At 48.8% G+C, this 27,236-nt stretch overlaps 2 protein-coding genes across 4 annotated transcripts in view; both read left to right on the top strand.

Annotated features, from left to right (window-relative positions):
- CADM3 (cell adhesion molecule 3) overlaps positions 1 to 21,490 on the top strand; it is a 30,274-nt gene extending 8,784 nt beyond the window's left edge. Inside the window, exons 2-10 of one of the 3 annotated variants that reach the window (XM_082406311.1) lie at positions 9,346 to 9,447; positions 11,487 to 11,627; positions 12,134 to 12,286; positions 12,972 to 13,109; positions 13,480 to 13,650; positions 15,919 to 16,009; positions 16,451 to 16,620; positions 19,260 to 19,385; positions 20,306 to 21,490. In XM_082406311.1, coding sequence (XP_082262437.1) covers positions 9,346 to 9,447; positions 11,487 to 11,627; positions 12,134 to 12,286; positions 12,972 to 13,109; positions 13,480 to 13,650; positions 15,919 to 16,009; positions 16,451 to 16,620; positions 19,260 to 19,385; positions 20,306 to 20,424 — 1,211 coding nt within the window. In that variant the 3' untranslated portion in view covers positions 20,425 to 21,490. The remainder of the gene's footprint in view (positions 1 to 9,345; positions 9,448 to 11,486; positions 11,628 to 12,133; positions 12,287 to 12,971; positions 13,110 to 13,479; positions 13,651 to 15,918; positions 16,010 to 16,450; positions 16,621 to 19,259; positions 19,386 to 20,305) is intronic. The other 2 variants (XM_082406312.1, XM_082406310.1) reach the window with 2 other exon arrangements.
- Positions 21,491 to 22,470: 980 nt separating this feature from the next.
- Positions 22,471 to 26,066, top strand: ACKR1 (atypical chemokine receptor 1 (Duffy blood group)). Its single transcript, XM_082406755.1, has 2 exons — positions 22,471 to 24,405; positions 25,033 to 26,066. The coding sequence occupies exons 1-2, from the start codon at positions 24,385 to 24,387 to the stop codon at positions 26,014 to 26,016; spliced, it is 1,005 nt and encodes a 334-aa protein (XP_082262881.1). The 5' UTR covers positions 22,471 to 24,384; the 3' UTR covers positions 26,017 to 26,066.
- Positions 26,067 to 27,236: the final 1,170 nt, after the last annotated feature.

The following is a 27,236-nucleotide window of genomic DNA, read 5'->3' as shown; positions in this document are numbered from 1 at the left end:
TGCACCTGTCATCCACACCCTGATTCTGATGACCCAGTGAAGAGAAACAGTAAAAACAAGTTAGTAAAATGAGAGCCAGCCGAGATGAGTGCTTTCTTGCCTGACTTCTACCAAATTAAACTTTTTCACAGCATTGTTATCCCGCCACACCAAGCCATCAACCTGAAATATCTAAAGTGCGACATTAAAGAGCAAAGAATGAGATAGAGCTTGTTGAGAAGGGAATGCAGCCACGCACTCAAACAGGTATTGAGGCTCTGGAGGGTTAGGAGCAAGGCTTTGGCACCTGGCTGGAGATTCCTCAGGGAATCTGTTCTTTACTTCTCCCCAGGGTCCCTGGGCTTTCCCTCCCATTCCCAGTCCCTATTTTCTCATAGCTAAACATATTTTCCAACAAGTTAAACTGAATTATGCTTTCATTTACTCCACACTGACTCTGTTATGTATCCTTTCCTAAGTACTTTCCTAAGATGGGGTGATTTTTTTCCCCAGTTCTATTACATACGTGTGAAAGCAGCTAGATACATTTAGGGAAAGGGTATAAAAGTGCCTGTACATGGTTCAAGGGACATCTGAGAGTTCAAAGTCTAGACTCCTGACTCTCTGTTGCATTAGAATACAGACTCCAGGTCATACCTGTTGTGATTTCTGAGCATGTGAGCATGGTGGGAAGGGAATGAGGAGATAGGGGTAAAAGGACACTTCTAAAATGGCTCAAGGCTGTCATCAACTGGAGTGATTTCATGCCCGACCTTAGGGACTTGCTTGAGAAATAACTGATGAAAGTCAAAGCCCTGCACGGAACCCATGCTCCCAGCAGCCCTTACTGAGCCATCCGTTCTGCTCTGTCTCATCACCTCCCCCCCCAGCCTCTTAGTACAGAACACTAGACACTTGTCTGGAGCACAGAGCCCAGTCCTAGAAGGTAGGCGCTAAGGCGAGGAAGGGGCTCTTTTGGGATTAGATCCCCTTCCTTTTGTCTCCCAACTGCAGTTCTTACTATAACAAAGTATTGGCTCCAGAGGGGCTTGTTTTTGTTGGGGGCCAGCCCAGGGCTCCCTCCCAGTGCTAATGCACCGAGAACACTGACTCAATAGCAAATCAAAGCAACAGCTGTCCCCACCTCCTTCTCTGCCACCCACTTCCCAGTCTCTGCTCCTCAGAATCTTAACTAAGTCTCCGAGAGGCCCCCCTCAGCCTACTGCAAGCCCACTTCTGCCTCCAGATTTTTTCTCTCACCAGCTCAAGAATAGGAAAAGCTCCTCTGCGGTTTTCTCTCTTCTAGTCTCTGTCTCCCACATCACAATGAGGTTAGCAGCCTCCAGCTCTCCACCACACAGATGCCAACACGCACACGTACACACGGCCTGTCCTCCTCATCACCCTTCTAACTCCTAAAGGGCATGGAAGTAGCTTCTGCCCCACGGCCTCCTCTTTTGTGAGAACTGGAATCTGCCATGAAGTCCCCGACATTTGTGACGATGCCATTCTTCGCACCTTCAGAGACTCCTTCCTCATCTCACCCCAACTTCTCTAACCTGCCTGGCATTTAGTAGAGTTACTTCCCTTGAGACCTAGGGTCCTGGGGTTCCTCACTACAATGCACAGGGAGATGGGAAGCAGGAAGAGTGGATGTCACTGGAAGTAAAATCACACTAAATGGCAACTTAACTTCCAAATTAGCTAGTTCACAGGACTGCTGTCAAATGGCAACGAGAACAAAAGACTGGGGTTATAACCACAGCTCCCACTAGCTGCCTGTGTGACCATGCTTAAGTTTCTAAGCCTCTCTGAGCCTTGGTTCTTCATCTTTTAAATGGGAAGTTTGCACTAGCTGCTACTTAAGATTCTTATCAACTCTAAAAGTCTATGCTTCTAAGAATCATAGACGGGAAAATATTTTAGGAAGAATGAGGTACAGAAAGAGAAGGCAAGGAATTACTGAACTTTGGTAACAGGGAGTCAGAAGGGACATCAGTTCCATCCTCTGTCTAGAAGACTCAAAAAGATCTTAGGAATAACCACCTCTGGCCATTAGGGGTCAGTAGAAAATGACTAGAACATGCAAATTGACTGCAGGGTTTTAGCAAATGTATCAAATATAGTTACTCACGGCACTTAAACTTGTATACTTTTTTAACATTTGGATATAGGAAAACATTTGGAATAAGTGGGTTTTTGGTTTTTTTTTTCAGTGAAAAGCGGGTTAACATCAAGATGTGCTTTTTGTTTTAACCCCACCCTCACACCCACCACAGGCAAGCTAGCCAACTAGCCAAGTACCCTAAAGATTCCCTCCTCTTCATTCAGCCTAGAAAAGCTAAGCCCCACACCATTCCAATCCCAGGAAACAAAAGCCTTTCATTTTCAACAACTGCTTAGGATGGAAGCAAAAGGTATCTGCCTTCATGCAATAATAAACCTGTTTGAGCCCAGATCCGTCCTTTCCAAACCTAAATCTCTTGGATCATCTAACAGAATAGGATCCCTGGTTCTATAAATCTGTACCTCTTGGCCACACTTTACCAAGCTATGAGGCTAATCAGTATAGTAGGGACTTCTTACAGGGAAGGTTCTCTTCCCCACCCTATTCACCTTCCAGTTTCACTTATATCGTGTACGCCTCCTGGGAGAGTAAAGCTACACCCAGAGAGTAGTGACTTCGGGCCCAAGAGGCTGTTGGGAGCCAGAGAGAAAGTAGATAAACAAGACTCCAGGAGGGAAAACCAGACAGCAACAGAAATAATGGAGGGAGGGAACGCAAAGGAGCAAGGTCTCAGCAGCTCAAGCCAGAAAGGGTGGAGAGGCCAGCGAGCTGGAGAGAAGGCCTAGATCAGGGAGGCAGGCAGCTGAAGCGTGACTGAGCTGTGGCGCTCTGAAGTGGATGTGAGCCGGAGCATATCTGAGCTGAGCAAGGAGATCCTTTAGGGGATCCTACTGCCTGGGAGGGGACAGGGGCCTGCCCTGAAGAGCAACAGGAAGGGAAGGAAGTACACCTGAAAGGACAGACAAGCCCCCATGACAGAATAACTCTTACCTCTATGGCCCCAGCTTTCTTTCGTCTGACCGCACTATAACATTGGGAATGGAAGCGAATCGGGAGCTTGGAGAGGACAAAGTTAGAAAGGAACGTAGAGCAGGTAGTGAGAGAATATTTTGACACTCCTGCCCTCAGTGTCTTAGACTAGGAAACTACACAGTAACTTCTGCAGAAGTAGCATAATTCCTGGCAACCTAAGAGCAAATGGAGAAAATTAAGTTTTAAGAGAGTCCTTTGTGATCAGGGTGTTGCGCTCTAAAGTTACTCAGGTCAAAGTAACTCCCCTCCCAAATCTTGGAGTTATCGATTAAATCAGGCCTCAGGTGAGATTGGTCCACTTTCCTCCAAATGCGGAAGCAGACATTCACTGCTAAAGAAAAATGTGGCTCCGCGCATAAAGAAAAGATTAAGGCGCTGAGTTCTAGTTCTGATTTCATGGCCATTCTCTTCAGTGTGTGATCGAAATACATATAAGAATTCACTGCGTAGCTAGTGTTAGGGAAGAATCAGAGTGAGATCACCTGGCCAGGGAGCCCAGTGATAGGGGTGGGTAAACCATTCTAAAAGTGGGTCCCTCCGGCATTCTGGGCCACAGCCCCCAATGTGTTTTTCCCTTGGAGATAACACTCCTCCACCCACCTGTCATGGTAGTCGTGAGGAATAACAAGTAGGCTGGGATGAAGAGTATTTTTAACTCTGGAGTTAGAGAAATGCTGAATCATCATCATCATCATCATCATCATCATCATCATCACCATCATCATCAACTCCTACTCGGGGAGTTGGTGTTCTCTATAATCTGGGAAGTGGAGTTCTGGACCCAAGCACTGGCAAGGCCAGCAACAGTTATGCAGGGGAGCTCTGTCCCCTTGTCCCACCATCCCAAATGTGCACCCGTGACCCTGTACATGGCCCTAAGGCCCATGCAATGTAGATTCCCGAAACAGACAGGGCAGGGAAGATACATAAACCAAGCAATAAGGGGTTATACTGACATATAAACTTCCTTACTAGCATCACTTAAATTGGAAACATAATACATTTTTATTCATTTGAGTTATTTATTTATTCAATAAATATTGAGCACTTACTATGTGTGAGGTCCTGTACTATGGATGAAAAATGAAATCAGAGGTGCCAATGTATGCTTTAAAAGGCACATTAGTAAGTCCCTGGTTCCCACCTCTGCTACTCTTAATATGAACAATTAATCAGAAGGAAATCGGTGGGTGATAGGGCTACTTTGTCCTTTAAAATGCTGGGAGTCTTAAAGCTACTGGAACCCATGAGTAAATAGACCAAGAATTAAGAAACCTCCCAGACAACTGAGAGCAAATAAGAAGACAATCTTAGTTCGTAGCCTAGGTGCTAGAGTGCTATGAAAACGTGAGGGCACTCTTAGTTTTAACCGGACACGTCTATTGCTTGGTTAACTGAAGAATCATCCCAAATTATAAGGCCTTTGGGGTGAGCCCCCAAAGATATAGATGAAGACACACCAAGAAATCCAATTAAAAATGTAATTCAGTGGATACAAATCACACCACCACCACAAGCACTCATTTCCAACTTGCTACACTGTTATTTTTATCATATTGCAGGTAAGCGTTGTGAATTTTGTTTAGGTGAGCACCCCCAGGCCAGCAATGCAAGAAGGAATCTTTCCACCTGTAACCTCTGCCCTCCCCCACCACACACACACACACACACACACACACACACACACACACGAAGCACATGCTCCTGCAAAGGGAGGCAGTGTACTGAAGATATGCAGAAAGTCTGGGCTCTGTGGTCAGAGAGATCTAAGTTTATCCCAACACTTATTGGATGCATCATATGGATAAGTTACTTAACTTTTCTGAGTCTTAGTTAGTCTCTGAGTCTTAGTTAACACATCCTTAGCATGTGCATAATAATACCTATTAAAGGGTTATTCTGGAATAATGCATATAGAGCACCTCGCTTGGATCATGACACACAGAAGGTAATCAATAAATAGAGATTTCCACCCATCTTGTAAACTTACAGAGCTTCAGCTTCTGGGTGATCTACCCTCTTCCTTGGCCCATTTCTTCCTAGCCTTTTTGGTTTGCTATTTCCTCTTCACTGGCAGATTTTGAACCTAGCTCTCATAGTTGAAGATGTTAAGCATCTTGGATTCATTTATTAAAGAAGTACTCATTAAGCACCTTCTAAGTGCAATATGCTGTATTAGGGCCAGTACCAGATACAGAGACGAATCAGATATCAACCCTACCTGCAGAATCGTTAAAATTTAGGAAGAAAGCGAAACTTGCAGTACAAAGTAAAGAGTGATGCATAATTTAAGAAAAGGAGATAAAGTGTTGTGACTCAAAAAAAAAAAAAAATCAGAAATTATTTCCATCTGAGGCAATCAGGGAATCAGGGGAGGCTTCTTGAAGGAAGTGCCACAGAAAATAGGCTTTTTAGGGCTTAGATGTGTGAAGATGGGTGAAGAGCATTATCAACAGAGTGACTGTGGGAAAGGGAATGTATGCAGGAAAGGAAAGGGTTTATAGAAAGAATTCCAAATAGCGTCATATGTCTGGGATATGGGGTGAGTGAAGTAAAGAAAAGACAAAGCTGAAAGGCATAATGGCATCAGACCGTGCAGGATCTTATAAGCCAGGCTAACAAATCTGGATATCATCTGCAGACAGTGGGAAGTCAGTGAGGGTTTCTAAGCAGGGAAACAATATGACCCATATGACTGGAGCTCTCTTTATCTGTTTTTCAATGTGATTAACCTGGGCCCTCCCCTTACTAACAGTCTTGTGGACTCAAAGTCTGCATTTCCTTCCAATGACCCTGCCTGAGCAGAACTGTCATTATTTCCACTTCAAAGTGCATGCCACCTTTTCAGAGCACTCTTAAGTTTTCCTTTTGAGTCTGAATCCATTGAAGGAATTTATGCTGATGTCATAAACAGTTGGCAAGCTCTAAATTCAAAGAACAAGGCTTTCACATTCCAGGTTATAATTTCTGCCATTTATCCATGTTTCTGTGAATAACATTATAATCACTCATCTGCACCCAGGGGAGTGGCTATTTGGAATTTATCATTACAGGTGTACAATTTTATAAAAACAGCAAGAAAACTTTCAGGCATATTAACAGACAGTTCTCAAGAGGAGACATGAGATCATAAGTACTTTGGAGAATTACAAGGTAAAATATCACCTCCAGGAGGAAAAAAAAAAAACCCAGCTACTTCTTAATCAGTTTCTTAAAACACAACAAACCAGAGTGAGTTCCTTGTAAACCTACAGGGACAATACTGTATATCAAGCATATCCCTAATATGCCATTTATTGGAGATTATTTGTTTAGTTATCAGACCCCTCATCTAAACAATTCAGTTTAGTTTGAATGACATCATCATTTCACTTATTCATCCTATTCAGAAAAAAAAAAAAAAAAATGCCAGCAAAATGCAGGAGGAGGGGAGGGATGAAGGGAATATAAGCAAGGAGAAAAGCAACTGAGAAGAAGGCAGAAAACAGCACAAACGAAATAAGGAGCAAGAGAATGAAGACTAAACCTATGCTATCTGGACAGAAGACATGCTCTGCCTGAGTAAGAATGGACACAGCAGAGTGCCAATTGTGACTGAATGAATTACCAGAGCCAGTTAAATGTACTGAGAGCCCACTATGGGCTAAGTGCTGAAAATACAAAGATGAATAGGGGAAGGCTCCTTCTCTTCACCAACTCTGAGTTTAGATGAGGAGGCTGATAACGAAACAAGTAAATTGCAATACAATGGACTGAAATGCTATAAGAAACAGAAGCTGTTGAAAAAGCTTTGAGTGCACCACCAGCAGGAGAAAGGATCCTTGAGAGGGTGTTACTTGTGTGCCTTTAGGTAAGTCACTGAACCCCTCTAAACCTCATCTCTAAAAAGTGATTCTGGGCTTCCCTGGTGGCGCAGTGGTTGAGAATTTGCCTGCCAATGCACGGGACACGGGTTCGAGCCCTGGTCTGGGAAGATCCCACATGCCGCGGAGCAACTAGGCCCGTGAGCCACAACTACTGAGCCTGCGCGTCTGGAGCCTGTGTTCCGCAACAAGAGAGACGGCGATAGTGAGAGGCCCCGCGCACCGCGATGAAGAGTGGCCCCCGCTTGCTGCAACTGGAGAAAGCCCTCCCACAGAAACGAAGACCCAACACAGCCAAAAAAATAAATTAATTAAAATTAAAAAAAAAAAAAGATTGTATCTGGCTGCCTCTCCCTCAAGGATGTTTTGACATGAATTCATGATTGAAAATCCACTCTGCAAACTGAAAGCCCTATGCCAGCGTAGGAGATGGCTATTTTATCCATTTGAGCAAAGGTCTATTTAGTGCTTACTTGGTGCACTAGGTACCAATACTGTGGTGTGGAGCACTGACCCCTCTCTGGCTTCTCCCTGTCCCTCCACCACTCCAAGCTTTAGCACAACCAGTTTGGCTTCCCACTGTGTGTGGAAGCGCCCACAAACAGACGACCTGGAAAATACCGAGAAACACTCACCAACTTCCGGTTGCCTCCATTCTTGATGTCCACAGAAGGCAGCAGGGCGAGGGCACCCAGGGGGACTCTCTGTTGGATCTGAGCGCCCTGGTCCTCTTCCTGGCCGCCTTTCCTTCTCCCATCCTCATCTTTCTTGCCTCTCTTCACCAACACTTTCCTTGTTCGCTTTCTTGCCTACTTCTACCTGTTACAGATACTCTTTTTTTTTTTTTTTTCCACTGCTTTACTCCCCCTCCGCATTTGGGCATTAGCGCTTCTCCTGTTCGGGAACAGAGTCATTTCTCAAACCTCCTGGAGGATGTCTGAGGAACAGTGGAGAGGCGAGGCGTCTCCTTGAAGGCCAGTGAACCTCTGAAGCTATCTTAGAGCCCTATCCCGAGGCTAGGACTCTTTCTAACACCCTCTCCCTTCCCCCATCCCTCTCCCTTCCCCGGTACTCCCTTCCCTCCCTCCCCCACTCTCTCCTCTCCCTCACCCTTCTTTCCCTTTGATTCTGCAACTCTCTTCCTCGTCCCCTTTCTTCTCGTGGACCCTAAGACCACGTCCCACTTATCTTTTTAGTCTCACACCCCTGCCACCCCGTACCCTCCCCACCTCCCCTACCCATCCTCCTCGGTCCCATCGCCCCCTTCTCGTTCTTTCCTCTCCCACCGCCCTCCCCCGCTGCCTCTGGAGCGGGCGCGCTGGGACAATTGGCGAAGTTCTGCCGGACTCCAGGCCCGGGACAAGGAGCAGTTCCGGACTCTGCTCAGCAGCCGATGACGTTACTGAATTGTGCGCATGTGATTGGCTACTGGCTTTACAACGGGAGATCCTGAAAAGATACTCAAGGCCGGTTTCTTTGTCCCTCCGTCTCTCAGGTTGAGTTGGGGGAAACAGGCCATGGAAACTATACAGTACTTCACAAAAGGGTTTAGGGCCTACCAACTAGGAAGAGAGCCGGTGACTCAAGCCTTGGGCGTGTGCTGTGCCAGATGAGGGAGCAGAGTCAGTGATATAAAATGGTGAGTGGGACTGAGAGTGGAGGAGGAAAGCTTAAGAATCGGAGCACCGGATAGAAGGTAACAATCTAGGAAGGCGTGGGATAACTTTCATCCCCAGCTGTGGTCTGTGTCTTCAGTGCTAAGGGTGTCACCTTGAAACAGAGCTTTGGATTTGGAATCAGGCATTTAATTTCCAGTCTTTGTTCTTCTGTTTGTAGGACCTTGGGCAAGTCACTTCATTCTGTTTCCCCTCTTCAAGGTAGAAGTGATAATACCAACAGTACTTATTTAACTGGTTTATTAAAAGGATTAAATGGGAACGTACTTTTTAATGATTAAACCTGTCATTATTTTAGTAGATAATTTGGTGTAGCAGAAAGAATCCCGGATCAGGAATGAAAAGTCTTTGGTTATCTTTCCTGTTTCTGTATGACCTTCGCCAAGTCACTTTTAACCCTAGTGGGCGTCAGTGTCCTCACCTGTGAACTGGGAGAACTGGACCAGATGACCTCTAAGATCTCTGTTGGCTCTAACATTATGTGATTGACTGCTAAAGCTTAGCATCCTCCTTTAATTCACCCCTTTGGAGGAAGACTTCACTTCCCTTTTCAGGACTTGAGTTAATCTCCCCCTTTTGTGAGAAAGCCACCTTCTCTTAGGTACCCTGGTGAAGCTGCTTTTCACAGGGGCCAGTCCTCTCCCCCATCCCCAACAATGAAAGTACAGATCCCAAACGTTAGCAGCTTAAATGTAGGGCTCATCCTTCATGGAGACTCTCTCCCCAGGCTACTGGCAAGAGCAGAATTTGGAGCTGGGGACTCTGGCTCCACTCGAAGAGGCCATGAGCTCCACAGTCTGGAGCAGCCCTGACATGCTGGCCAGTCAAGGTGAGAATCCAGGCCCCCTCATCTCAATGTCCCTCAGTTCCCTCCGCCATCCTCACATCATCTCCCACTCATGTTGCCTCCACCCTGTGTTCTCACTCCCCTCATTACCACACAACTCTTCCCCCTCTCCATTTGACATTTTAGTACTTAGTTCTACACCACCAACTCCCCTGGCACCTACTCCTCCTTCCCTCACTCCGGTACAGGGACCTCTGTATCCCTTACACCGTTTTCCAAAAATAAAATGATTCCAGGAGGAGTGTATTACTCAGAATAAAGAGGTTCTGGAAAGACACAATCAAGATAGAATTCTTCAAAAGGAACCAGGGACAATGGGATTACCAGTCAAAAATCGGTTTATGGCTAGCAGTAAATGATAGGTTTCCCAAACCTTTCGTTGAGATATTTAAGGAAGATATCACTTCCACCTTTATTCAGCCAGCTCAGTCTCTGGCTTGCTAACATTAAAGTCATAGTTTTGATTCTCAAGTTAGATGATTACCTGAGGCGCATTCCAGTGAAAAGAGCACTGCCTTGAGACTCAGGATTCTAGTCCTAACTAGAATCACTGATCGGTAGAATGATCTTAAGCAATCACTTCGCCTCCATTGCCTCATTGTCTACATCTGTAAAATGAGGGAATTGGATTCCATGATTCCTAAGATCCCTGTCAGTTCTAATTTTTATGATTCTAAACGCTAAAACTAGCAGCCAGGCTTTGGGCTCCAATTTGGAGACAGCCACTCAGAAGCGTTGGTGTTTGGTGTCAGCTCGGGCAGGTGCCACCTTCACTCTTCAGGGCCCCTTCTCTGCTAGGAACGCTCATTGAATATTCCTTGGAAATGGAGCTCTGGTGACCAGGAAAGACAGGAATAAGCAGATAGGGCAGGGGTAAGGTTGGTGCCATAGGGAGTATGGGGATCGTTTTAAATTGCTCAATTAGGGAATGTAGGAAGTACGTTTCTTGGTTTCTGATTCAGAGGCGACAATGCTGGTTAAGTAATTTAGTACCCTAGAAGAAATTGTGTGGATGTTTCAGGAATCAGAGCTAGAAGGTGTTATTTTAGCTCTGCAGAGGTCAGTGCCATTGGGTCACAGGAAGTCAGACCTGAAGATGAGGGAATCAATATTAGGAATCAGAATCCATGCTTTGGGGAACATGGGACAATACTGGGTGGAGGAAGCAAGTGTCACACAGACTGAGGGGCTCACAGCTAGGCCTGATTAGAAGGCACATTTGGGATTCAAATGACTCATCCTCACGATATCTTACTAGTCCTTCTTTTGTTTAACTTGACTAAGTAGAGAGGGATTAGAAACCATATTTCTATCACGTCGAAGGGAAAACTTTAATCCATTGTTCTTTAAAATAACGTCAGGATAGTGATTTGGGTTTGTGTGTTGATTTGGGAGGCGGGTAGTACTGATACTGAAAGGAATATGTTAAGGGAGCTGATGATTGAAGGGAAGTTATTGTTGGAGGAATTGAAAAGTCTGTGTCAAAACGTTTTAGGTTTTTTTAAAAATCTTTTTTGTTTATTTTGCAGTTTTATTAGCTACCTCTTGTGTAAATGAATGTGCAACCCACATTCTTGGGGGTTGGCCTTTTCTTCGCTTTTATAGTTTGGGCATTATTACAACCATTTCTGTTCTTGCTCTTATATGCAGGTGGTGGCAGGAAGGTAAAACTTGTATGTGTGTTTTCAAAGGTGAATGGTAGAACTCTATCAGAAAAGATACGTGGGGAGTGGTATGTGTAGATCTGGGGTGCCTTTATCCCTCAAAATGTTTGTGGCCCTGTCAGTTCATTCAGCAAATATTCAACAAGTGACTGTTTTTCTGTGCATTCAAAGCAAGAGGAAGAAAGGTCTGTCTTCCCCTGCCTCACCCCCACCTCTATTCCTTCCCCCATGATGCGTTAAGAGAATACAGAGACGTGGGCCTTGGATGGTCTGAATTAGATGAGGCGGACTGTGGCCCAGAAATGGGTGGAGGGGCTAGTGCTGCCTTAGGAAACTAACCCAATTCTACCCCTGCAGACAGTCAGCCCTGGACATCTGATGAGACAGTGGTGGCTGGTGGCACCGTGGTGCTCAAGTGCCAAGTCAAAGATCATGAGGATTCATCCCTGCAATGGTCTAACCCTGCCCAGCAGACTCTCTACTTTGGGGAGAAGAGAGGTAGTGTCCCATGAGTTATCTGCCTCCATGGGAAACATGGGCTGGAGAAGGGGGCTGCAGAGCTGAGAGGAAATGTCCCTGTAGTCCAGAGACTGAGAAACATGAAGGGATGCTGTTTGGGGAAGCAGCAGGCCATGGGCTCCTCAGCTGGTTCCAGAGAAACTTCATAATTATGACTCTGACCTAGGCCATGCATGGTCTTATAGGGTCCTGGAATGACTCACCCCAAAGGAACCCTAAGAGACAGCTGATGTCAGTGTTTCCCCAATGTGGCCCACAGATCCAACCTACTTTTCTGAGTATCTCTGAGGCTACTGAGCCCAGTGGCCCAGGAAAGTAACTGAATAAACTAAAGACTACTCAAACTCAGGAGCAGTTTTCTTTTTTTCCCCTGCCCCAAACCACACTAGACCCTTTCTTGGAAAAAAAAGCTGGCCTGGGATTGGAAGATAAAGATGAAAGTCACCAGTAAAAGCCTTGCTTCCAATTCTCCCAATTTCCCCCAGCCCTTCGAGATAATCGGATTCAGCTGGTTAGATCTACGCCCCATGAGCTCAGCATCAGCATCAGCAACGTGGCCCTGGCAGACGAGGGTGAATACACTTGCTCCATCTTCACTATGCCCGTGAGAACTGCCAAGTCCCTCGTCACCGTGCTCGGTGAGGCTCCCAAACCCCAGTGTCTCCACAGCGTGCTTTCTTGCAAACAAATCTCCCTGGGTGGGCCCCTGAAGCAGCCTAGAGCCAAGCAAGTCTCCAAGCATTTTGGGAAAGTTCAGCGCGTGTTTCCGTTGCAATGGAATGAAATGCAAAGAGTGGTGGGGTCTAAGCTTTTCTCCTTTACTTACTGTTTGCTCTGGGACAAATCTCTTACCCTCTTTGAGCCTGACTTTCCTAACCTGTAACAAAAGGATGATAGTGTCTGTTCCACTTACCTCCCAAGATTGCATAAGGGAAACATGAGAAGTATGTGCAGTGTATGATTATAATTTCCAAGATGAGCACCCCAGTTGTTTGCATGCTCTCATCTTGATCCTACATTTCAATTTCCTTCTTTGCTCCCCTGAGCCTCACACTATGTCTGTGGCCACCCAGTTGTGATTTTGGGTTGTTGGGTCATGTATCATCTCAGGTGTGGTAAATCTCCCACCACCATATCTCCTCCCCCTGGGGTGGTCTTTCTCTTATCAAAGAGAAAGATAATTTCTCTAGCCTTCTACCCATCATAAACCAAAATAGAACTCAGATATCCTAACCCTCAGAGAGTCTATCTCTGCAGGGAGAGATGAGGTGTGACCTCAGGGTGCTTTTCTTTCCTATCCTGGCCATCCCCTATCCATGGCAGGAATCCCACAGAAGCCCATAATCACTGGCTACAAGTCATCGTTACGGGAAAAGGATACAACTACCCTAAACTGTCAGTCTTCTGGGAGCAAACCTGCAGCCCAGCTCACCTGGAGGAAGGGTGACCAAGAGCTTCATGGTAAGTTCCTCCTGCCTTGGGGGTGACAGGAGGAGGTGGTGCTGGGACAGCGGGGAGGAGAGAGGGAGTGAGGGGTATATGTCTATATGCCTGTGTATATGCACATAAGGCCTGGTGTAGAAGAAGAAAGGGGAATGACAGATATTCTGTGTACAGTCGTGTGTGTGTGTGTGTGTGTGTGTGTGCGCGTGTGCGCGTTGGGGACTCCATCCTCCTTGTGTGTACATATCCATTTCACAACTTCCTAAGTCTGCCTAAGTTGAGACGCACCATCTGTATGTCTACAGTGGGGCCCACACAATCTCTGCATGTTAGGGCTCACTCTGTGTCTATGTGTGTGTGCGAGTGTGTGTCTGTTTCTGCTCTCTAGGGGAACCAACCCGAATACAGGAAGATCCCAATGGCAAAACCTTCACCGTGAGCAGCTCAGTCACCTTCCAGGTCACCCGGGAGGATGATGGGGCAGACATTGTATGCTCTGTGAACCATGAATCTCTAAAGGGAGCTGACAGATCCACCGCTCAACGCATTGAAGTTTTATGTATGTCATGGGCTTGTGAGTGAAGAGTATCCGGTATGAGATGGGGAGTGGGGAAAAGAAACGTGCGGGTTACTGTATATGAAGCACCAGGCACAGATAAGTAAATAGGTTAAAAAAAAATAAGACAAGAGTTGCCAGGGTTAGGCCAAGGGTCAGCAAACTTTTTCTATGAATGGCCCAATAGTCAATGCTTTAGGTTTTGAGGGCCATGTGGTCTTTGTCTCAACTACTTAACTCTGCTGTTGCTGCAGGAATGTAGCCATAGATCATATGTAAACAAATGAACGTAGCTATGTTCCAATAAGACTTTATTTACAGAAACATGTAGCTGGCAGGATTTGGCCCGATAGGTAAATTTACCATCTCCTAGGCTAGGCCAGTGTTATGCATCTAGATTGTAAATTGTAGCAGTAACTGTAGCAAATCAAGAATTAGAAGACAGATTCTAGTCTGCCTTCCACCGCTTACTAGCTGAGTGATGTTAAGGAAATTACCCCACTGAGCTTGATTCTTTATTTGCTAAATGAGAAGACGGACATGGAATCACAAAGGCTTCTTCTTGGTCTAACATACTATGAGTTCAAGAAAAGAGGTGGTAGGAAAACATGCTCTCTCTGGTATCATTATTCCCAGATTTTTCCCTATAGTACCCCCACTAGTCTGCCCCAGGTCTATGATTTTTCTTGGGATTCTGACCTGAAGTGGCCACTGTCAAAATCACTACTCCCAACCTTTCCAAGGATCCTCATCCCTCTATGGAATCTGCCTTGAATATGGGTAGGAAATGACCCACTCACCTGAGGAAATTTACAAATTTTCAAAAAGAACTTTTCTGAGTAGAAAAGTCAAGGGGAAAAAAAATGAAGTAGAAAGGCAGAAGATAATGAGTTATAAAAGAATGCACTTCTTGTCCTAACTTATCTAAAGGCTGGGTGTTTTTCTAAAGTAACTCAAACCTTTCATCTCTTCCTTATGGACGATCCAGGACTGACTTCAGTGCTCTTTAAATCAATTGCTAGACCCATTGCTGAAACTTGACCATGAGGTAGGTTTGGGGTGGTGTCACTGTCCGTTTAGCAGACTCTCAATCTGGAAACAGACAACCTGGATTCTAGCCGCAGAGCCACTGCTTACTAGCTAGGTCACTTTCACCAAAGCATTTAATCTCGTAGTGGCCCCTTCTTACTTCAGTGAATTTTCATGAGGATAAATGAAACGCTATATAATGAAAGAACTTTGTAAACTTCAAAGTTCTCTATTGCTATAAGGTGTTTCTCTGATTACTAGTTCTGAATGTAAAGCCCCTGGCCTTGGGTTCCTTGTCCAGGGCCTGGTCCCTGGCCAGGGCTAAAGAAGGCCATCCCCTGTCTGAGCCCCAGAGACTTCTCTGTTAGGTACTGGACCATCTGGCAGTTACTCTCCAGGGATCATTTTGGCCCAACTGTGATCAGCAGTCAGTCAACAAATGCTATCCTCCAGGTGCTGCACTAGAGGCTTCTCTGGCTGTGGGCTCCTGGAACACCTGTTCTCTCACCTGGCCTGATTCTCTTTGTCCCGTTTGATTGGACTGAAACACGTTCATTAACCGGATGTTAAGGTTGGCTCTATCCTTAGGGGAAGCTCGGCCTCTTTATCTGTTGTTCTAAACCGGCATCTGGTTGTATTGTTCTATGCGGCCATCTGGACCCAGCCTCCTAAGCAGCCCTTCGGCATCGGTGGCAGATGCCATCATTCCTTCCCAGAACCCATCTATATTGTGTCAGGGCCTTTTTGCAGCCAAAATATGACCTCCATCTCTTGCTGTTTCAAAGCTCTCACTTCATTTTTGGACCAGCCACTAAAAATGATGTTCTGCATTAAGGCATTGCTTCCCATTTAAGCTCCCTTGCAGAGAGGACGGAGAGGTTGTGAACTCAATCAGTGATCAAATTCAAGTTTATTTGTTCCATCAGAAACATGTATTAAGTCCCATTTATGTGCTAGGCACAGATGATCCAGTGATCCCCCTTCTCAGCTGTTAAGACACCCCTTGGGTCCCCAGCAAGGACAGACCTTCCATAATCCTACCTCTGCAAGGTTGCCGTATGACTCCGTCACACATCCAACAGCAATAGTGGTCTTTGCTCACAGAGGTTGGGGGGTGGCCTTTTTGTTCACAGCCTCTTGGGCTCCTGGGCCTTTAGGGGTGGTGGCTGAAACGCATAACTGGATGATTCTGAGATCGAGGTGACCTTGAGTTTCACGTTGACCCCATTTCCTTCTCCACAGACACACCAACAGCGAAGATTAGGCCAGACCCTCCGCATCCCCGCGAGGGCCAGAAGCTGTTGCTCCACTGCGAGGGGCGTGGCAATCCCGCGTAAGGAGATCCATTTCCTGGATTGTAATACACCTCTACAGACTAAGACTTTGCCTAAAGTCTTCCCATCTCCTTCGTCCTGTCTGAGCCTCTCATTTTCCCTGACACTGTCTAACAACGCCCATCCTCTGACTGCTTCTCCTGCAGAGCAGCAGAAGTGGGGAGGGGCCGCCCCCTGGCTGAGCCCCTGAGGTTCCTGTAAGGAACCAAGTCACAGTTAGATACAAGCTAGGCAATCTTCCTCGTCCCCAGACTGAACCCCAAGGAGTCACTCTCCGCCTGCCTCTGAGCAGCTCAGTGTCTCTGGCCCCTATAACTGCTCGAGCCTTCATCAAACTGTCCTTGACTTCCTTGCTCCCAGTTTTGTGTTGTTTTGTTTTGTCCTTCTTTAGCTCCCTGCCCTACTCTTTTCTGATCACTTCGACTTCTCTGCCTCAACAGCCCCCAGCAGTACCTATGGGAGAAGGAGGGCAGTGTGCCACCGCTAAAGATGACCCAGGAGAGCGCCCTGATCTTCCCCTTCCTCAACAAGAGTGACAGCGGCACCTACGGCTGCACAGCCACCAGCAACATGGGCAGCTACAAGGCTTACTACACTCTCAATGTGAACGGTGAGCCCTGCGTAGCTCCCCTTCAGCAAACCCCTTCTCCTCTCCTCTGCCATCTGGTACCCTGGTCTTTCCATCTCCTGATAGCATCCCCAGACCATAGTTGGGAGTGGGCTAGTAGGGCAACAGCCCACCACCAGAGGACCTGAGGACTTAGGCTCTAGGTCCATTCTAGAATGTGGAATAAGGAAAAATCAGTGGAATGGTGGACTTTCATCTGCCTTTGTTTAGCAGTGGTGACCCAGGCAATACCATCCTCCAGCCCCTGCACTCACCTGGCAACAAGAATAAGAATTCTGTGTGTAGAGGCCCCAGAGCCACTCAAGTGTGAGTGTAGATGCGTCTCCCTTTGCAACAGGCTGTCCTCAGAGTTGCTTCTCCTGTGACTAGTACAGGATGCATGCTGCTGCTGTCATCTCCTTTTTCCGCAGACCTTGGACACACTATATAGAATCCAGGTGGAAGATAGAGATAAGTTCGTACTATGCTGAGAGACAGTCAGAATCTTTTCTCAGATGCCATATTTTCTAGAGAGACTACATGATGCTCCTTCTCTGAAGTTCTTCCCAAAGGTGTGACCACACAATCCAGCTTCAGGAGATGTGATAGGCTAGGACAGAGGCCTCTTTATGCAGAGGTGGCAGGAGGTTTTTTGAAGACCCCAACAGCAGTGGGGTCCTGCCAGAAAGCCTTAATAAGCCTTTCCTCAGAATAGGGGAAATGCATCGGCAGGGGAACATGAGAGACTCCCGTATGTGAAATGCCCATTAAAGCAGTGTAGGGGTAGAAGCCAGGCCTCCCAGGGATAAGAGATCGGAGATCTTGGGACCAAAGTGTCTAGATGGGGTGATTCCAACTCCAGGAACAGACCTCAGCATGTGGGAGCTGCCTCAGCACAACAAACAAAGCTATTGTAGGGTGCCAGGAGCAAGGACAATGCACTGAGGTCCTGTGTCTGCCCCCAGATCTCTGACGATGATTGGCAGTGAGAGAAAATTCCTGTGCCCTTGTGGTTGGTCTCTTGCTGATCTCCCCCGACCCTGTGCTAGAAAGCACGGTCCTGTTTGACGGCATCTGCTGCCAGTGCTGACGCCTGGTGGTAGCAGGAGTTACTGCATCTCCTTCCAGAAATAATCCTAAACCGTGTTGACTCCCAACTACCTGGAGTGAAATTAAATGGAGCTCTACCTAGAGACAGTGACATGTAATTGATGACCCCAGAGTTCATTTTGGTCGTGCAGACCTATGCTCTTCCAGGGAATTTACATTCCCACAGCCTCTGGGATAATTATCCAGGACTGATTTTTAATGTGGATTGTGTCTCACATTCTCCCGGGGGCGGGAGGAGAGGGGAGAGAAGAGGAAGAACAGTGGATAACCTCAGTGTGCTTCCTCCAGATTACACCATCACACCCACCCCTCCTATCATAGAGCCCCGGGGACCTTCTTCTCCCTCCCTCCCAAGCAGAGCATAAAAACCAGAGCATAAGTTTTTTTTTTCCAAATAAGGTGGAGACAGGCAAGGAACTAAAAAGCTGGTCCAGTGAAGCCTGAGGAGACATAAGGCAGGAGAGACAAAATGTATGAGGAGTCAATGAGGCATCAAGGCTCAAGCTGAGTCTATAAAAAAAAACAGTAGCTCTCCCATGGGTGGGAGAGCCGCAACTACAGCTCATGTAATTTGGGACACATCAGAACTGTGTCCTGGGCCTGTGCACTGTCTCCTCAGATCTGCGGAACTCTGACTAAGGCTGTGGCTCTCCTTCGCATGCTTGGCCAAACCTGTGCTTGGGAATCTGTCCTCTATAGATGCTGCTATGGAGGACAGATTCTCTATATCCAGTGGCCGAGACCTTGCCATCATGGGAGGAAGCAGTTCAGTCTTTGTCCTTCCCACAAACCTTTGGTTGGTGGGGAAGTGAAGATGGAGTCCCAGACCTCTCTAATGAGACCTGCTGGAGGATTGGGTGTTGCTGGAACTCTAAGCTCCCCTACCAAGAAGGAACACTGTTCTTTATGCAGGGACTCACATTCCATCGTCTTTTGTAAGGTGCTCTCAAAGTGCCTCTTCCTGGCTCCATCAGTTTTTCACTTCTCCTTCCCTATCTGATATCAGGACAATGGGTGGATATGGTGAGAAGCCCCCCTAGAAAGGCCAGCTCAGAATATAAAGCAGACGGGAGGATAAGAGGGCATGGGGGATAGGGAAGAAATACTCTGATAACCAGAAATTGAAAGAAAGAGAGAGACAGACAGACACACCACACACACATACACACACACACACACACACACACACACACACAGAGAGAGAACAAGAGATGATTTAGACATGAAAGTGATGATCTTTGACCAAGGTCAAGCTTCAGGTTCACGAACTCAACTTAAAAGGTTTAGTGTGAGCAGATGTATCTATGTATTCATGATTACATTATTTTAAAACAATTACTCTGTTCCAGATACTCTGTAAGAAACTAGGTACAAAATAAGACGTATCCCTTTTTGCTGGATGATGCCACTCCATTCTCCTGATGTTAGTCCATGTTCTGTGCCGTGTAAGATGATCCATGGCCAGGTCAGAAATGCTGTACGATAAAGGGTTCTTCCCAGACCTGACTGTTGTGCATCCCACCTCCCTCCAGATCCCAGTCCGGTGCCCTCATCCTCCAGCACCTACCACGCCATCATTGGCGGGATTGTAGCTTTCATCGTCTTCCTGCTGCTCATCCTGCTCATCTTCCTTGGCCACTACTTGATCCGGCACAAAGGTTAGAGGCGTGAGGGAAGCATCAGGAGGACTTGGGCGTGGGTAGGGAGATCAGTGAGTGAAGGGCAGGCCGGTAGGAGCAGGCTGCAGGAAGGGCCTCTGGAGACTCAGTCGGCCCCTTGGAGAGTTTGAGGAGGAAAGAACACAGCCAACCCTGTGATAAACTGAGCACCTCCAACCCCACAGCAGAGTGTGATCACTTGGTGATCATCCAAGTAAAATCAAACCTTCCCACTTTCCCACTCAGTCAGCAGCTGCTTCCCCCCTGCTGCTCTGCCTCCAGGGTCTCCTGCCTTTAAGACAGAGGACTGCCGAAAACTCTGCACCTTCTTCCCATTCCTTCCTGCACTTTCCTCCTTTCTGTTTAGCCTCGTGTTTTTTGTCCTTTGGTCTCCCTGTGCCTTGTCCTCACACCACCCCTTTACTTTTCTCTCCTCTCCTGTATCCCTGCCATCTCTCCCTCCCCTCTTCTCACACGCCTTCCTCTCAGACCTCCCCCTCTGTTATTCCTTCTAGCCAGCAGCTGGACTTACGTGGACTGGGCAAATGCTAGCCAGATCTCAGGTTCGTTGTCATGGAGCTGACCTAGCAGTTTCCCTATCACCACCTTACATGCACACACGCATATATACACACATACACACACATATACACACACATACACACACCATTTTTTTTTTTTTTTGGCCTGTATTATAGATCAGACTCTAATTAAAGGCAGGATTCATTAATTCTTGGAGGTGTGGTCAGGTGATGGATGTTGGCAGCAAGATGCAAATTAGGGCAGGCGGGGAGGAAGAAAGCTCTAGGCAGGAGAAAAATTACAGAAGCAAGGTGTGGGTGGGTGGTGGGAAAGTGGACAGAGGGGCTTCAGAGGTTTGGAAACTGCTCCTAAAAGAAGGAGCCTCTCTCTCTCCCCAGGAACCTACCTGACACACGAGGCGAAAGGCTCTGATGACGCCCCAGATGCAGACACAGCCATCATCAACGCAGAAGGCGGGCAGTCGGGCGGGGACGACAAGAAGGAATATTTCATCTAGGGGCAGCCCCCCAGGGACCCCGTGGGGACTGCTGGGGCCATCACCAACCTGGACTTGTACAGAGCGACCCCAGGGCCACCCCTCCCGCTTGCTCCCCAGCCCCCCCCCCCACCCCCCTGTACAGAATGTCTGCTTTGGGTGCGGTTTTGTACTCGGTTTGGAATGGGGAGGGAGGAGGGCGGGGGGAGGGAAGGTTGCCCTCAGCCCTTTCCGTGGCTTCTCTGCGTTTGGGTTATTATTATTTTTGTAACAATCCCAAATCAAATCCGTCTCCAGGCTGGAGGGGCAGGGGTCCTGGGGTGAGGAAAGCAAAAAACAAAAAAGAAAACAAAAACAAAATTAAAAAAACCCAGAGTGTTAGGAGGAGAATGAGGAGAGGGTAAGGGCAGGAAAGAAGCGGGGTCAGTTTGGTGGGGGGCTCTCACCAGCCCTCCATCTTCTACAGCAGGAGCTCTTCCTGGACTTCTCCAGGGACGGGGAGGTTGTGAGCAGGAGCTGGAGGTGGCTTTTCCTCTGTTAGTCGCACACCTTGAGCTCTGGACAGAGGAGCAGGTACCATCTGACACCCCCTTCTCCACCCCAACAGGAAAGGAGTGAATGGGGGTCCCCGAGGGGATGTGACCTGCAGGTGGCATGCAGCCACGCGTGCGGGGGCCCAGGGCTTCCCCCTGGGGGAGGACACCGGTCCTTGCAGGAGGGGCAGACTTGGAGAGGAAGGATGGCAGAGATGGCCCCCCACGATGAATGAAGCCAGGCCCTTTTCCCAGGAACCACCCTCGGTGGCGATAGCAGAGCAAGGCTGCCCTCCTTGCTCCAGCAGCTGTGGGAGAGGCACTGCTCTGGGCCCTAAACTGCATCCGCTTCCCCGCCGAGGGGCCCTTCACTCTCACCCGAGCCCTGGACTGTGGCAACCACTCATCTTATGGCATTGCTCGGCAACTCCTCCTCCCTGTCTTGTGCTGCCCTGTGCCCCTCCTTGTTCCCGAAGCTGTCCCTTAGTCCTCCCTCCCTCCCTCAGCAGCCAGGCAGACATAACAACAAAAATACTAAAAGGAGCTTCACTGCACTGAGCTGTTTCCTGCCCAAACGAAGGGAATAATGTGAGTGCATGTCTGTGTGTGTCTGTGCACATATGTGTGTGTGAGTGAGAGGCAGAGGGGCTCCTGGGCTTGTGGGCGGGCTGTGGGAGGAGGGCTCCTGTAAAGGAGGGCTTTGGGAGCTGACGGTCCCTAGGCAGGCTGTGTACCTCACCTGGGATGTTGCCCCATCCTGGTATTTTCCATGCCGTCCCCAGCGCCCATCTGTCATGGAGAAAACAGTCCCAGGGTGTGTTTTTGCTCACGTCCGCCTCATCTCTCCCTAAAACAGGGCATTCAACCCCCGCCTCCATCTCCCCTCTCAGAGCCACGGAGTCAGTGCCACAGCCTTTGCTATGCATCCCTCGGCCTCTCCCTGGCGCTGACCCCTGGAATGACCACTGTCACTTCTTGTTCCCATAGTGTGTACCCGGCGCGTTGAGGGCTGGGAGTGATGCTGCCTGTCTCCTTCCCATCTCCACCCCTGCTTTTGATTTTCTGTCTTCCTTGTGGCCGAGCCGGTTGCCGTGGAGACGAGACTGCTCGCCCCTCCCCGCCAGCCGGCCGCCCTGCCTCAGACCCAGGGTGCCCCTTGGCACTGCTCTCCCCCTCCTCCAGCATGTCCTCTTGCCCTGACAACCCAGGGGCGTGCAAAGTGGGGGCAGCTGCAGGCAGCAGATCTGCCACCCTTTTCAGTTCAGGTAATACCGTTGTGAATCTTCCAGCCGCTGGTTAGAGCCCGGGGTCCCCTCCTCTTACAGCAGCAAGGCAGCCTAGGGCCCCAGGCCTGTGGGCTCCCTGCCTCCCAGCACCCGCTTTTGGGAAAATGACTTTTCCTCTTTGAGCTGAACCACTCTGTCCATATTACACAGAAGCCATATTTGTACGGGGGCGGGGGGAGGGGGAGAGGGGCCGTTGTGCTGTGTGTGTGTCTGTCTGGGGGGGGGCGGGGCAGGGAGCAGCGAGGGCATCGTGTATCTTTATAATCTTTCTAACTCTCCTGTGCTAATCTCAGAGGGGCCACCCTCAATATATCTGGATTATCCGTGTCCTTCGGCTGCCTCCTTCTTGGCGCTCTTGCTCCTGTTGGGATGCGTGTGTGTAAGGGCTGTTCTGCTGGTCCCCCTGCACGTGGCGCCTCCAGGGGTGGTGTGTGCCTTGCCGTGCTGCTCCCCCCAGGGCATCTTGTATGGAATGGATATAACTCTCCAAGGGAGAGAAGTGCGTTCATCCCCTTTGGCCAGGTCCTTTCATTCCACAGCATCTGACTGCTCCCCATGCCCTCTGCCAGGCTGTGCTGGAGAAGGAGGAGACCCCCCCCAACACCATGCCAGGACCACTTCAACAGACCCCCCCCCCCCCAAACTCCCTTCCTAGCCCACCTCATGTTGAACCTGAAACTGAAGCTGCAGTCCTGGGAGAAAGGGGACCATCTTAGCAAGATGGCCATCCCTCTGCACCTTTGCTTCCGCCTCCAGGCGGCGCTGTGTGAGTGGGAAAGACCACTCGTCAGAACTGACGCTACCACATCCCGCGCTTTCCTGGACAAATGAAACAGTGTCGCCTAACCAACTCTGTTTATCTCATCGTTCCAACTCGGACACTCCATGACTCACCCCTCCCAATGTCCAGGCTAAGTGTCCCCACGTGAGGAAATAAAATGCAGGGTAGGGGTGGAGGGAACAAAAGAGCAGAGATCACGTGAAAGCAGTGGGATGGTGGGGAGAGGGGGTACCAAGGAGCAGAGGTGTCGGTTTAGGGGCATCCTTCTTCAGGGTACACGCCTTTTCTCCCTGTGCCAACTGGAGAGAAATAGCTCTCCCCCACCACAAGAAACTTTACATCTTGCTAAGGTGCCAGGCCAGTGTAGCATTTCCAGAGCTTTTATGTCCCCCAACAGAAATATGAATAGAGATTACCCCATAGGCAACAGTCCCATTTTAAAATATGCTGTCCCATGGTCCCCCGGAGCCTGCTTTAACTTGTCACGTCATGTGTTCTGCTTGGTATGGAAGATGCATTCACTGTGCCCATAGGTGGCTGGGCAAGTGCCCAATCGCTCCCTGAAGTAGCTTCATTATGCAACCTTGACAGCTGCCCCTAAGCCCTCCCTCCTCTCACACTGAAACACCCAGACCTGGAGATAGCAGTACACACACCAAGACACGTGCCTAAAACCTAGCACTAAGATATGATACACAGGATACACAATACACAGCCACACACACAGACAAGTACAGATAAGTAAGTACATTCCTACACCCAAACTGATACACAAAGAGCCCCTGCTCACACACATGTGGCTCAGGCTGTCAACATCACATGGATCCAGCCACAAGCAGCACTAATACCCCCTCCCACAAACACATCCCTTTTGAACTATCTTTCCTTGGATCAAGTTCAAGGGGACAGAGAAGCAGCGAGAGCCATCAGCTGCCCTTTCCCTCCAACTTCCCAGCACATCTCTTATCTCTGTCTCACACTTCACCTCTGGCCCCCTCTTCCTTCCTTGTGCTTGAAGAATCCCTTTATGCTGGGAACCCCCTGGCTTCTCCACCTTCGGAAAGCCTCCCTTTCCACCTTCGGGAAAATACCCACCTTCTGGTCCCCACCTTTTTCCTTTCCTGAGTGCAGGTCCCCACCAGCGGAATCCACCCTCAAAACAGGAAGCCCCGGGCCAGGGCCTCAAGTGGTCCTGAGGCTCAGGCAGGCAGTGGGCGTGGGGTAAAGACTTCCTGAATGCATCCCCATCCTGCACTGCCCGCCCCATAGCCCTACCCAGAGCCAATGGCCTTCATTAGTCCCTGGCACTTATCTGGGAACCACAGCCACTGACAGAATTATCCCAGCCCATCTCTCTGCCTGCCCTGAGCCCAGCAGTGTCATGGGGAACTGTCTGCACCCGGTGAGTGTGGGGCTGAGCCCACAGCCCCTCCCTCTCTGCCCCCCACCATTCCTTCTGTCTGCCCCTCGCGTCTGTATACCTCTCTCCTCCTCTCATCTCTTGTCCCTTCCCTCGTTTTCCTTCTCCCCTTGTTACCTCAGTGTCCTAGGTCCCCAATTATTTGCCTCCTCATTCATCTTTGTCAGTTCCATCCAGACCTCCCCCCTCCCCGCTCTCCCAGTCCTGTCCACTCCCCTTCCCTTGCTTTTCTTTTCTTTTCTTTTTCTTTTTTTTAAAGATTTTTTTTGACATGGACCATTTTTTTAAGTCTTTATTGAATTTGTTACAATATTGCTTCTGTTTTATGTTTTGGTTTTTTGGCCGCGAGGCATGTGGGATTTTAGCTCCCCGACCAGGGATCAAACCCTCATCCCCCAGCACTGGACCACCAGGGAAGTCCCTTCCCTTGCTTTCCTACGACTCTTGGATCCTCCTGAGTCGCCCTGCCTTGTCCTCTCCCACCATCCCCACTCCATCCAGCTCTTCCAGCCCCCACGTCCCCACTGTCTTTCTCTCCCCACCTCTTGCCCTCGGTTCCCAGGATACCCTTCAGTGGGGTAACTAGATGCTCTGATTGCCCCTTCTGAGAATGTCCTCCAGGTGGCTGATGACAACTCTACTAAGATGGCCATTGAAGACAAGAATTGGAGTGAATTTCTTGAGTTGTACGACGCAGACTATAACTTCACCGATGTGGAAGCAGCTGCGCCTTGCCACTCCTGTATCCTGCTCGACGACTCCTCACTGCCCTTCTTCATCCTCGCCAGTGTCCTGGGCATCCTGATGAGTGGAGCCGTCCTCTACGCGTTTCTCAGACCTCTGTTCCCCCGTCGGGTCTACCAGAACCGGTCTATCCTGGTGCAGTTGGCTGTGGGCAGTGCTCTCTTCAGCATTATGGTGCCCATCCTGGCACGGGGGCTAAGTGGGGCCCTCATCACCTCCCTGTGCCACCTAGCTCACTTGGTCTCGTATGGCTCAGCCTTTGCCCAAGCTCTGCTGATAGGGTGCCATGCCTGCCTGGGCCCCAAACTGGGTATAGGTCACGTCCCAGGCCTCAGGCTGGGGATCAGTGTGGGACTTTGGGGAGTGTCTGCCCTATTGTCACTGCCAATCACGCTGGGCAGTGACACTTCCCATGGACTCTGCACAGTGACCTTCAGCGGGGAATGGGAAATTCTGCGGTCCATACATGCTGCAGCCTGTTTTGCCATCTTCATCTTGTTGCCACTGGGTTTGTTGGGAGCCAAGGGGCTGAAGAAAGCATTGGGCAGGGGGCCATGTCCCTGGGTTGATATCCTATGCGTCTGGTTCATTTTCTGGTGGCCTCAGGGCATGGTTCTGGGATTGGACTCCCTGGTGAGGTCCAGGGCCATGGTGGTGTCAACATGTCTGGCCCAGCAGACCCTGGACGTGCTGCTGGACCTGGCAGAAGCCCTGGCAATATTGCACTGTGTGGCTACACCCCTGCTCCTCGCCCAGGTCTGCTACCAGGCCATTCAAACTTCTCTGCCCTCCCTGCCTCTCTCGGCAGCACAGTCTTCTCATCCGGACATCCTTGGATGCAAATCCTAGCTCTCTTCCCACCTGTCAACCTGAATTAAAGTCTATGCTGTTTTTATGAAGCTGGTGGTTTCTTGTTTTGTCTGGGGATGTAGAGGAGAGGGAGGAGAATGGAGAGAGAGAGAGAGAGAGATTTCACGCAGCGTCTGCTTCTCTGGCTGACCTGGGGAGAAAATGAATGATGTGCAAACATCCTCGGGGCACACAGATGTTCTCTTGAGGTGTGGGGTTACTGCCATCTCAAGGGGGGAGAGCAGGGGGGACCAGAATATGAGGAGAGCAGCTAAACCTAAACTAGAAGAGATGGCTTAGCTAGTAAAGAAAGAAGAGAAGCTGTTGCAGAAAGCAAATGAAATCGAATAGAAGCCAGAGAGAGAAAAACAGAGAAAACTGAAGATGAGGCCAGAGCATGACTCCTCCTCTCTGCTCAGCCTGTCCAGCCTTCCTCCCTGCCTTCTGTCTCCCTGTTGGCTTTGCTTAGAGATCAGGGCGGTGGTAGGGAAGGTGGAGAGAAGCATCCTGGGGGACCTTACTTAGTCCAGGGAACATATCAAGATAATTCTAAAGCCACTTCCCAGGAGTCATCTCTCCGAGGTTTACTCCTCAGCATAATCCTAATGCCCGTGTGTGTGTGTGTGTGTGTGTGTGTGTGTGTGCATGTGTGCATCTGTGTGTCTTCAATCTGTTAGAACCCATATCCACGTTCGATGCATGCATGTAATAACAGATGTCTACGTGTATACTTGCCTCTCCATCAGTGTCTGATTTGCATTTGTGTGTGCTCTGATCTCTCTCAGGCCTCTCCCTCCACCTCATTCTGTTCTCCTTCCTTGTTTTCAGGATATCGAATCAGGATTTGTAACTCACTCCTTACCAAATGAGTTTTCCTTACTCCGGTTTCTGTATCTAGTCTTCTCCGTGGAAGGCTGTGTAGAGGGAACTAAAAAAACCAAGAAGTTGTGAAGCCTGAGATACTTAATGGGAAAGGGCCTGATCTGGCTGGGTCATCTTCTTGGAATCCCCCAAATTTCCCTTTCAAACACCTTTCAGCTCTCAAAATAAACCTTTTTTGTTTGCCACGCAAATATATCCTTCCGCTTTCCACGCTGTACCCTTTCACCCTGGGCGCCCCCCCCCCCACCCCTTTCTCGGGATGCTTAGTCATGATCCTGAGGGCTTTTTCTCAGCCAAGTTCGGGTGATGATGGGAAGGACAATGAATAAACCCCACTT

This window comes from Balaenoptera borealis, assembly GCF_965194805.1.
Source record: "Balaenoptera borealis genome assembly, chromosome: 1".
Taxonomy (NCBI): domain Eukaryota; kingdom Metazoa; phylum Chordata; class Mammalia; order Artiodactyla; family Balaenopteridae; genus Balaenoptera; species Balaenoptera borealis.
The sequence above is the reverse complement of the archived record's forward strand: the minus strand, read 5'-3'. Positions and strand labels throughout refer to the sequence as shown.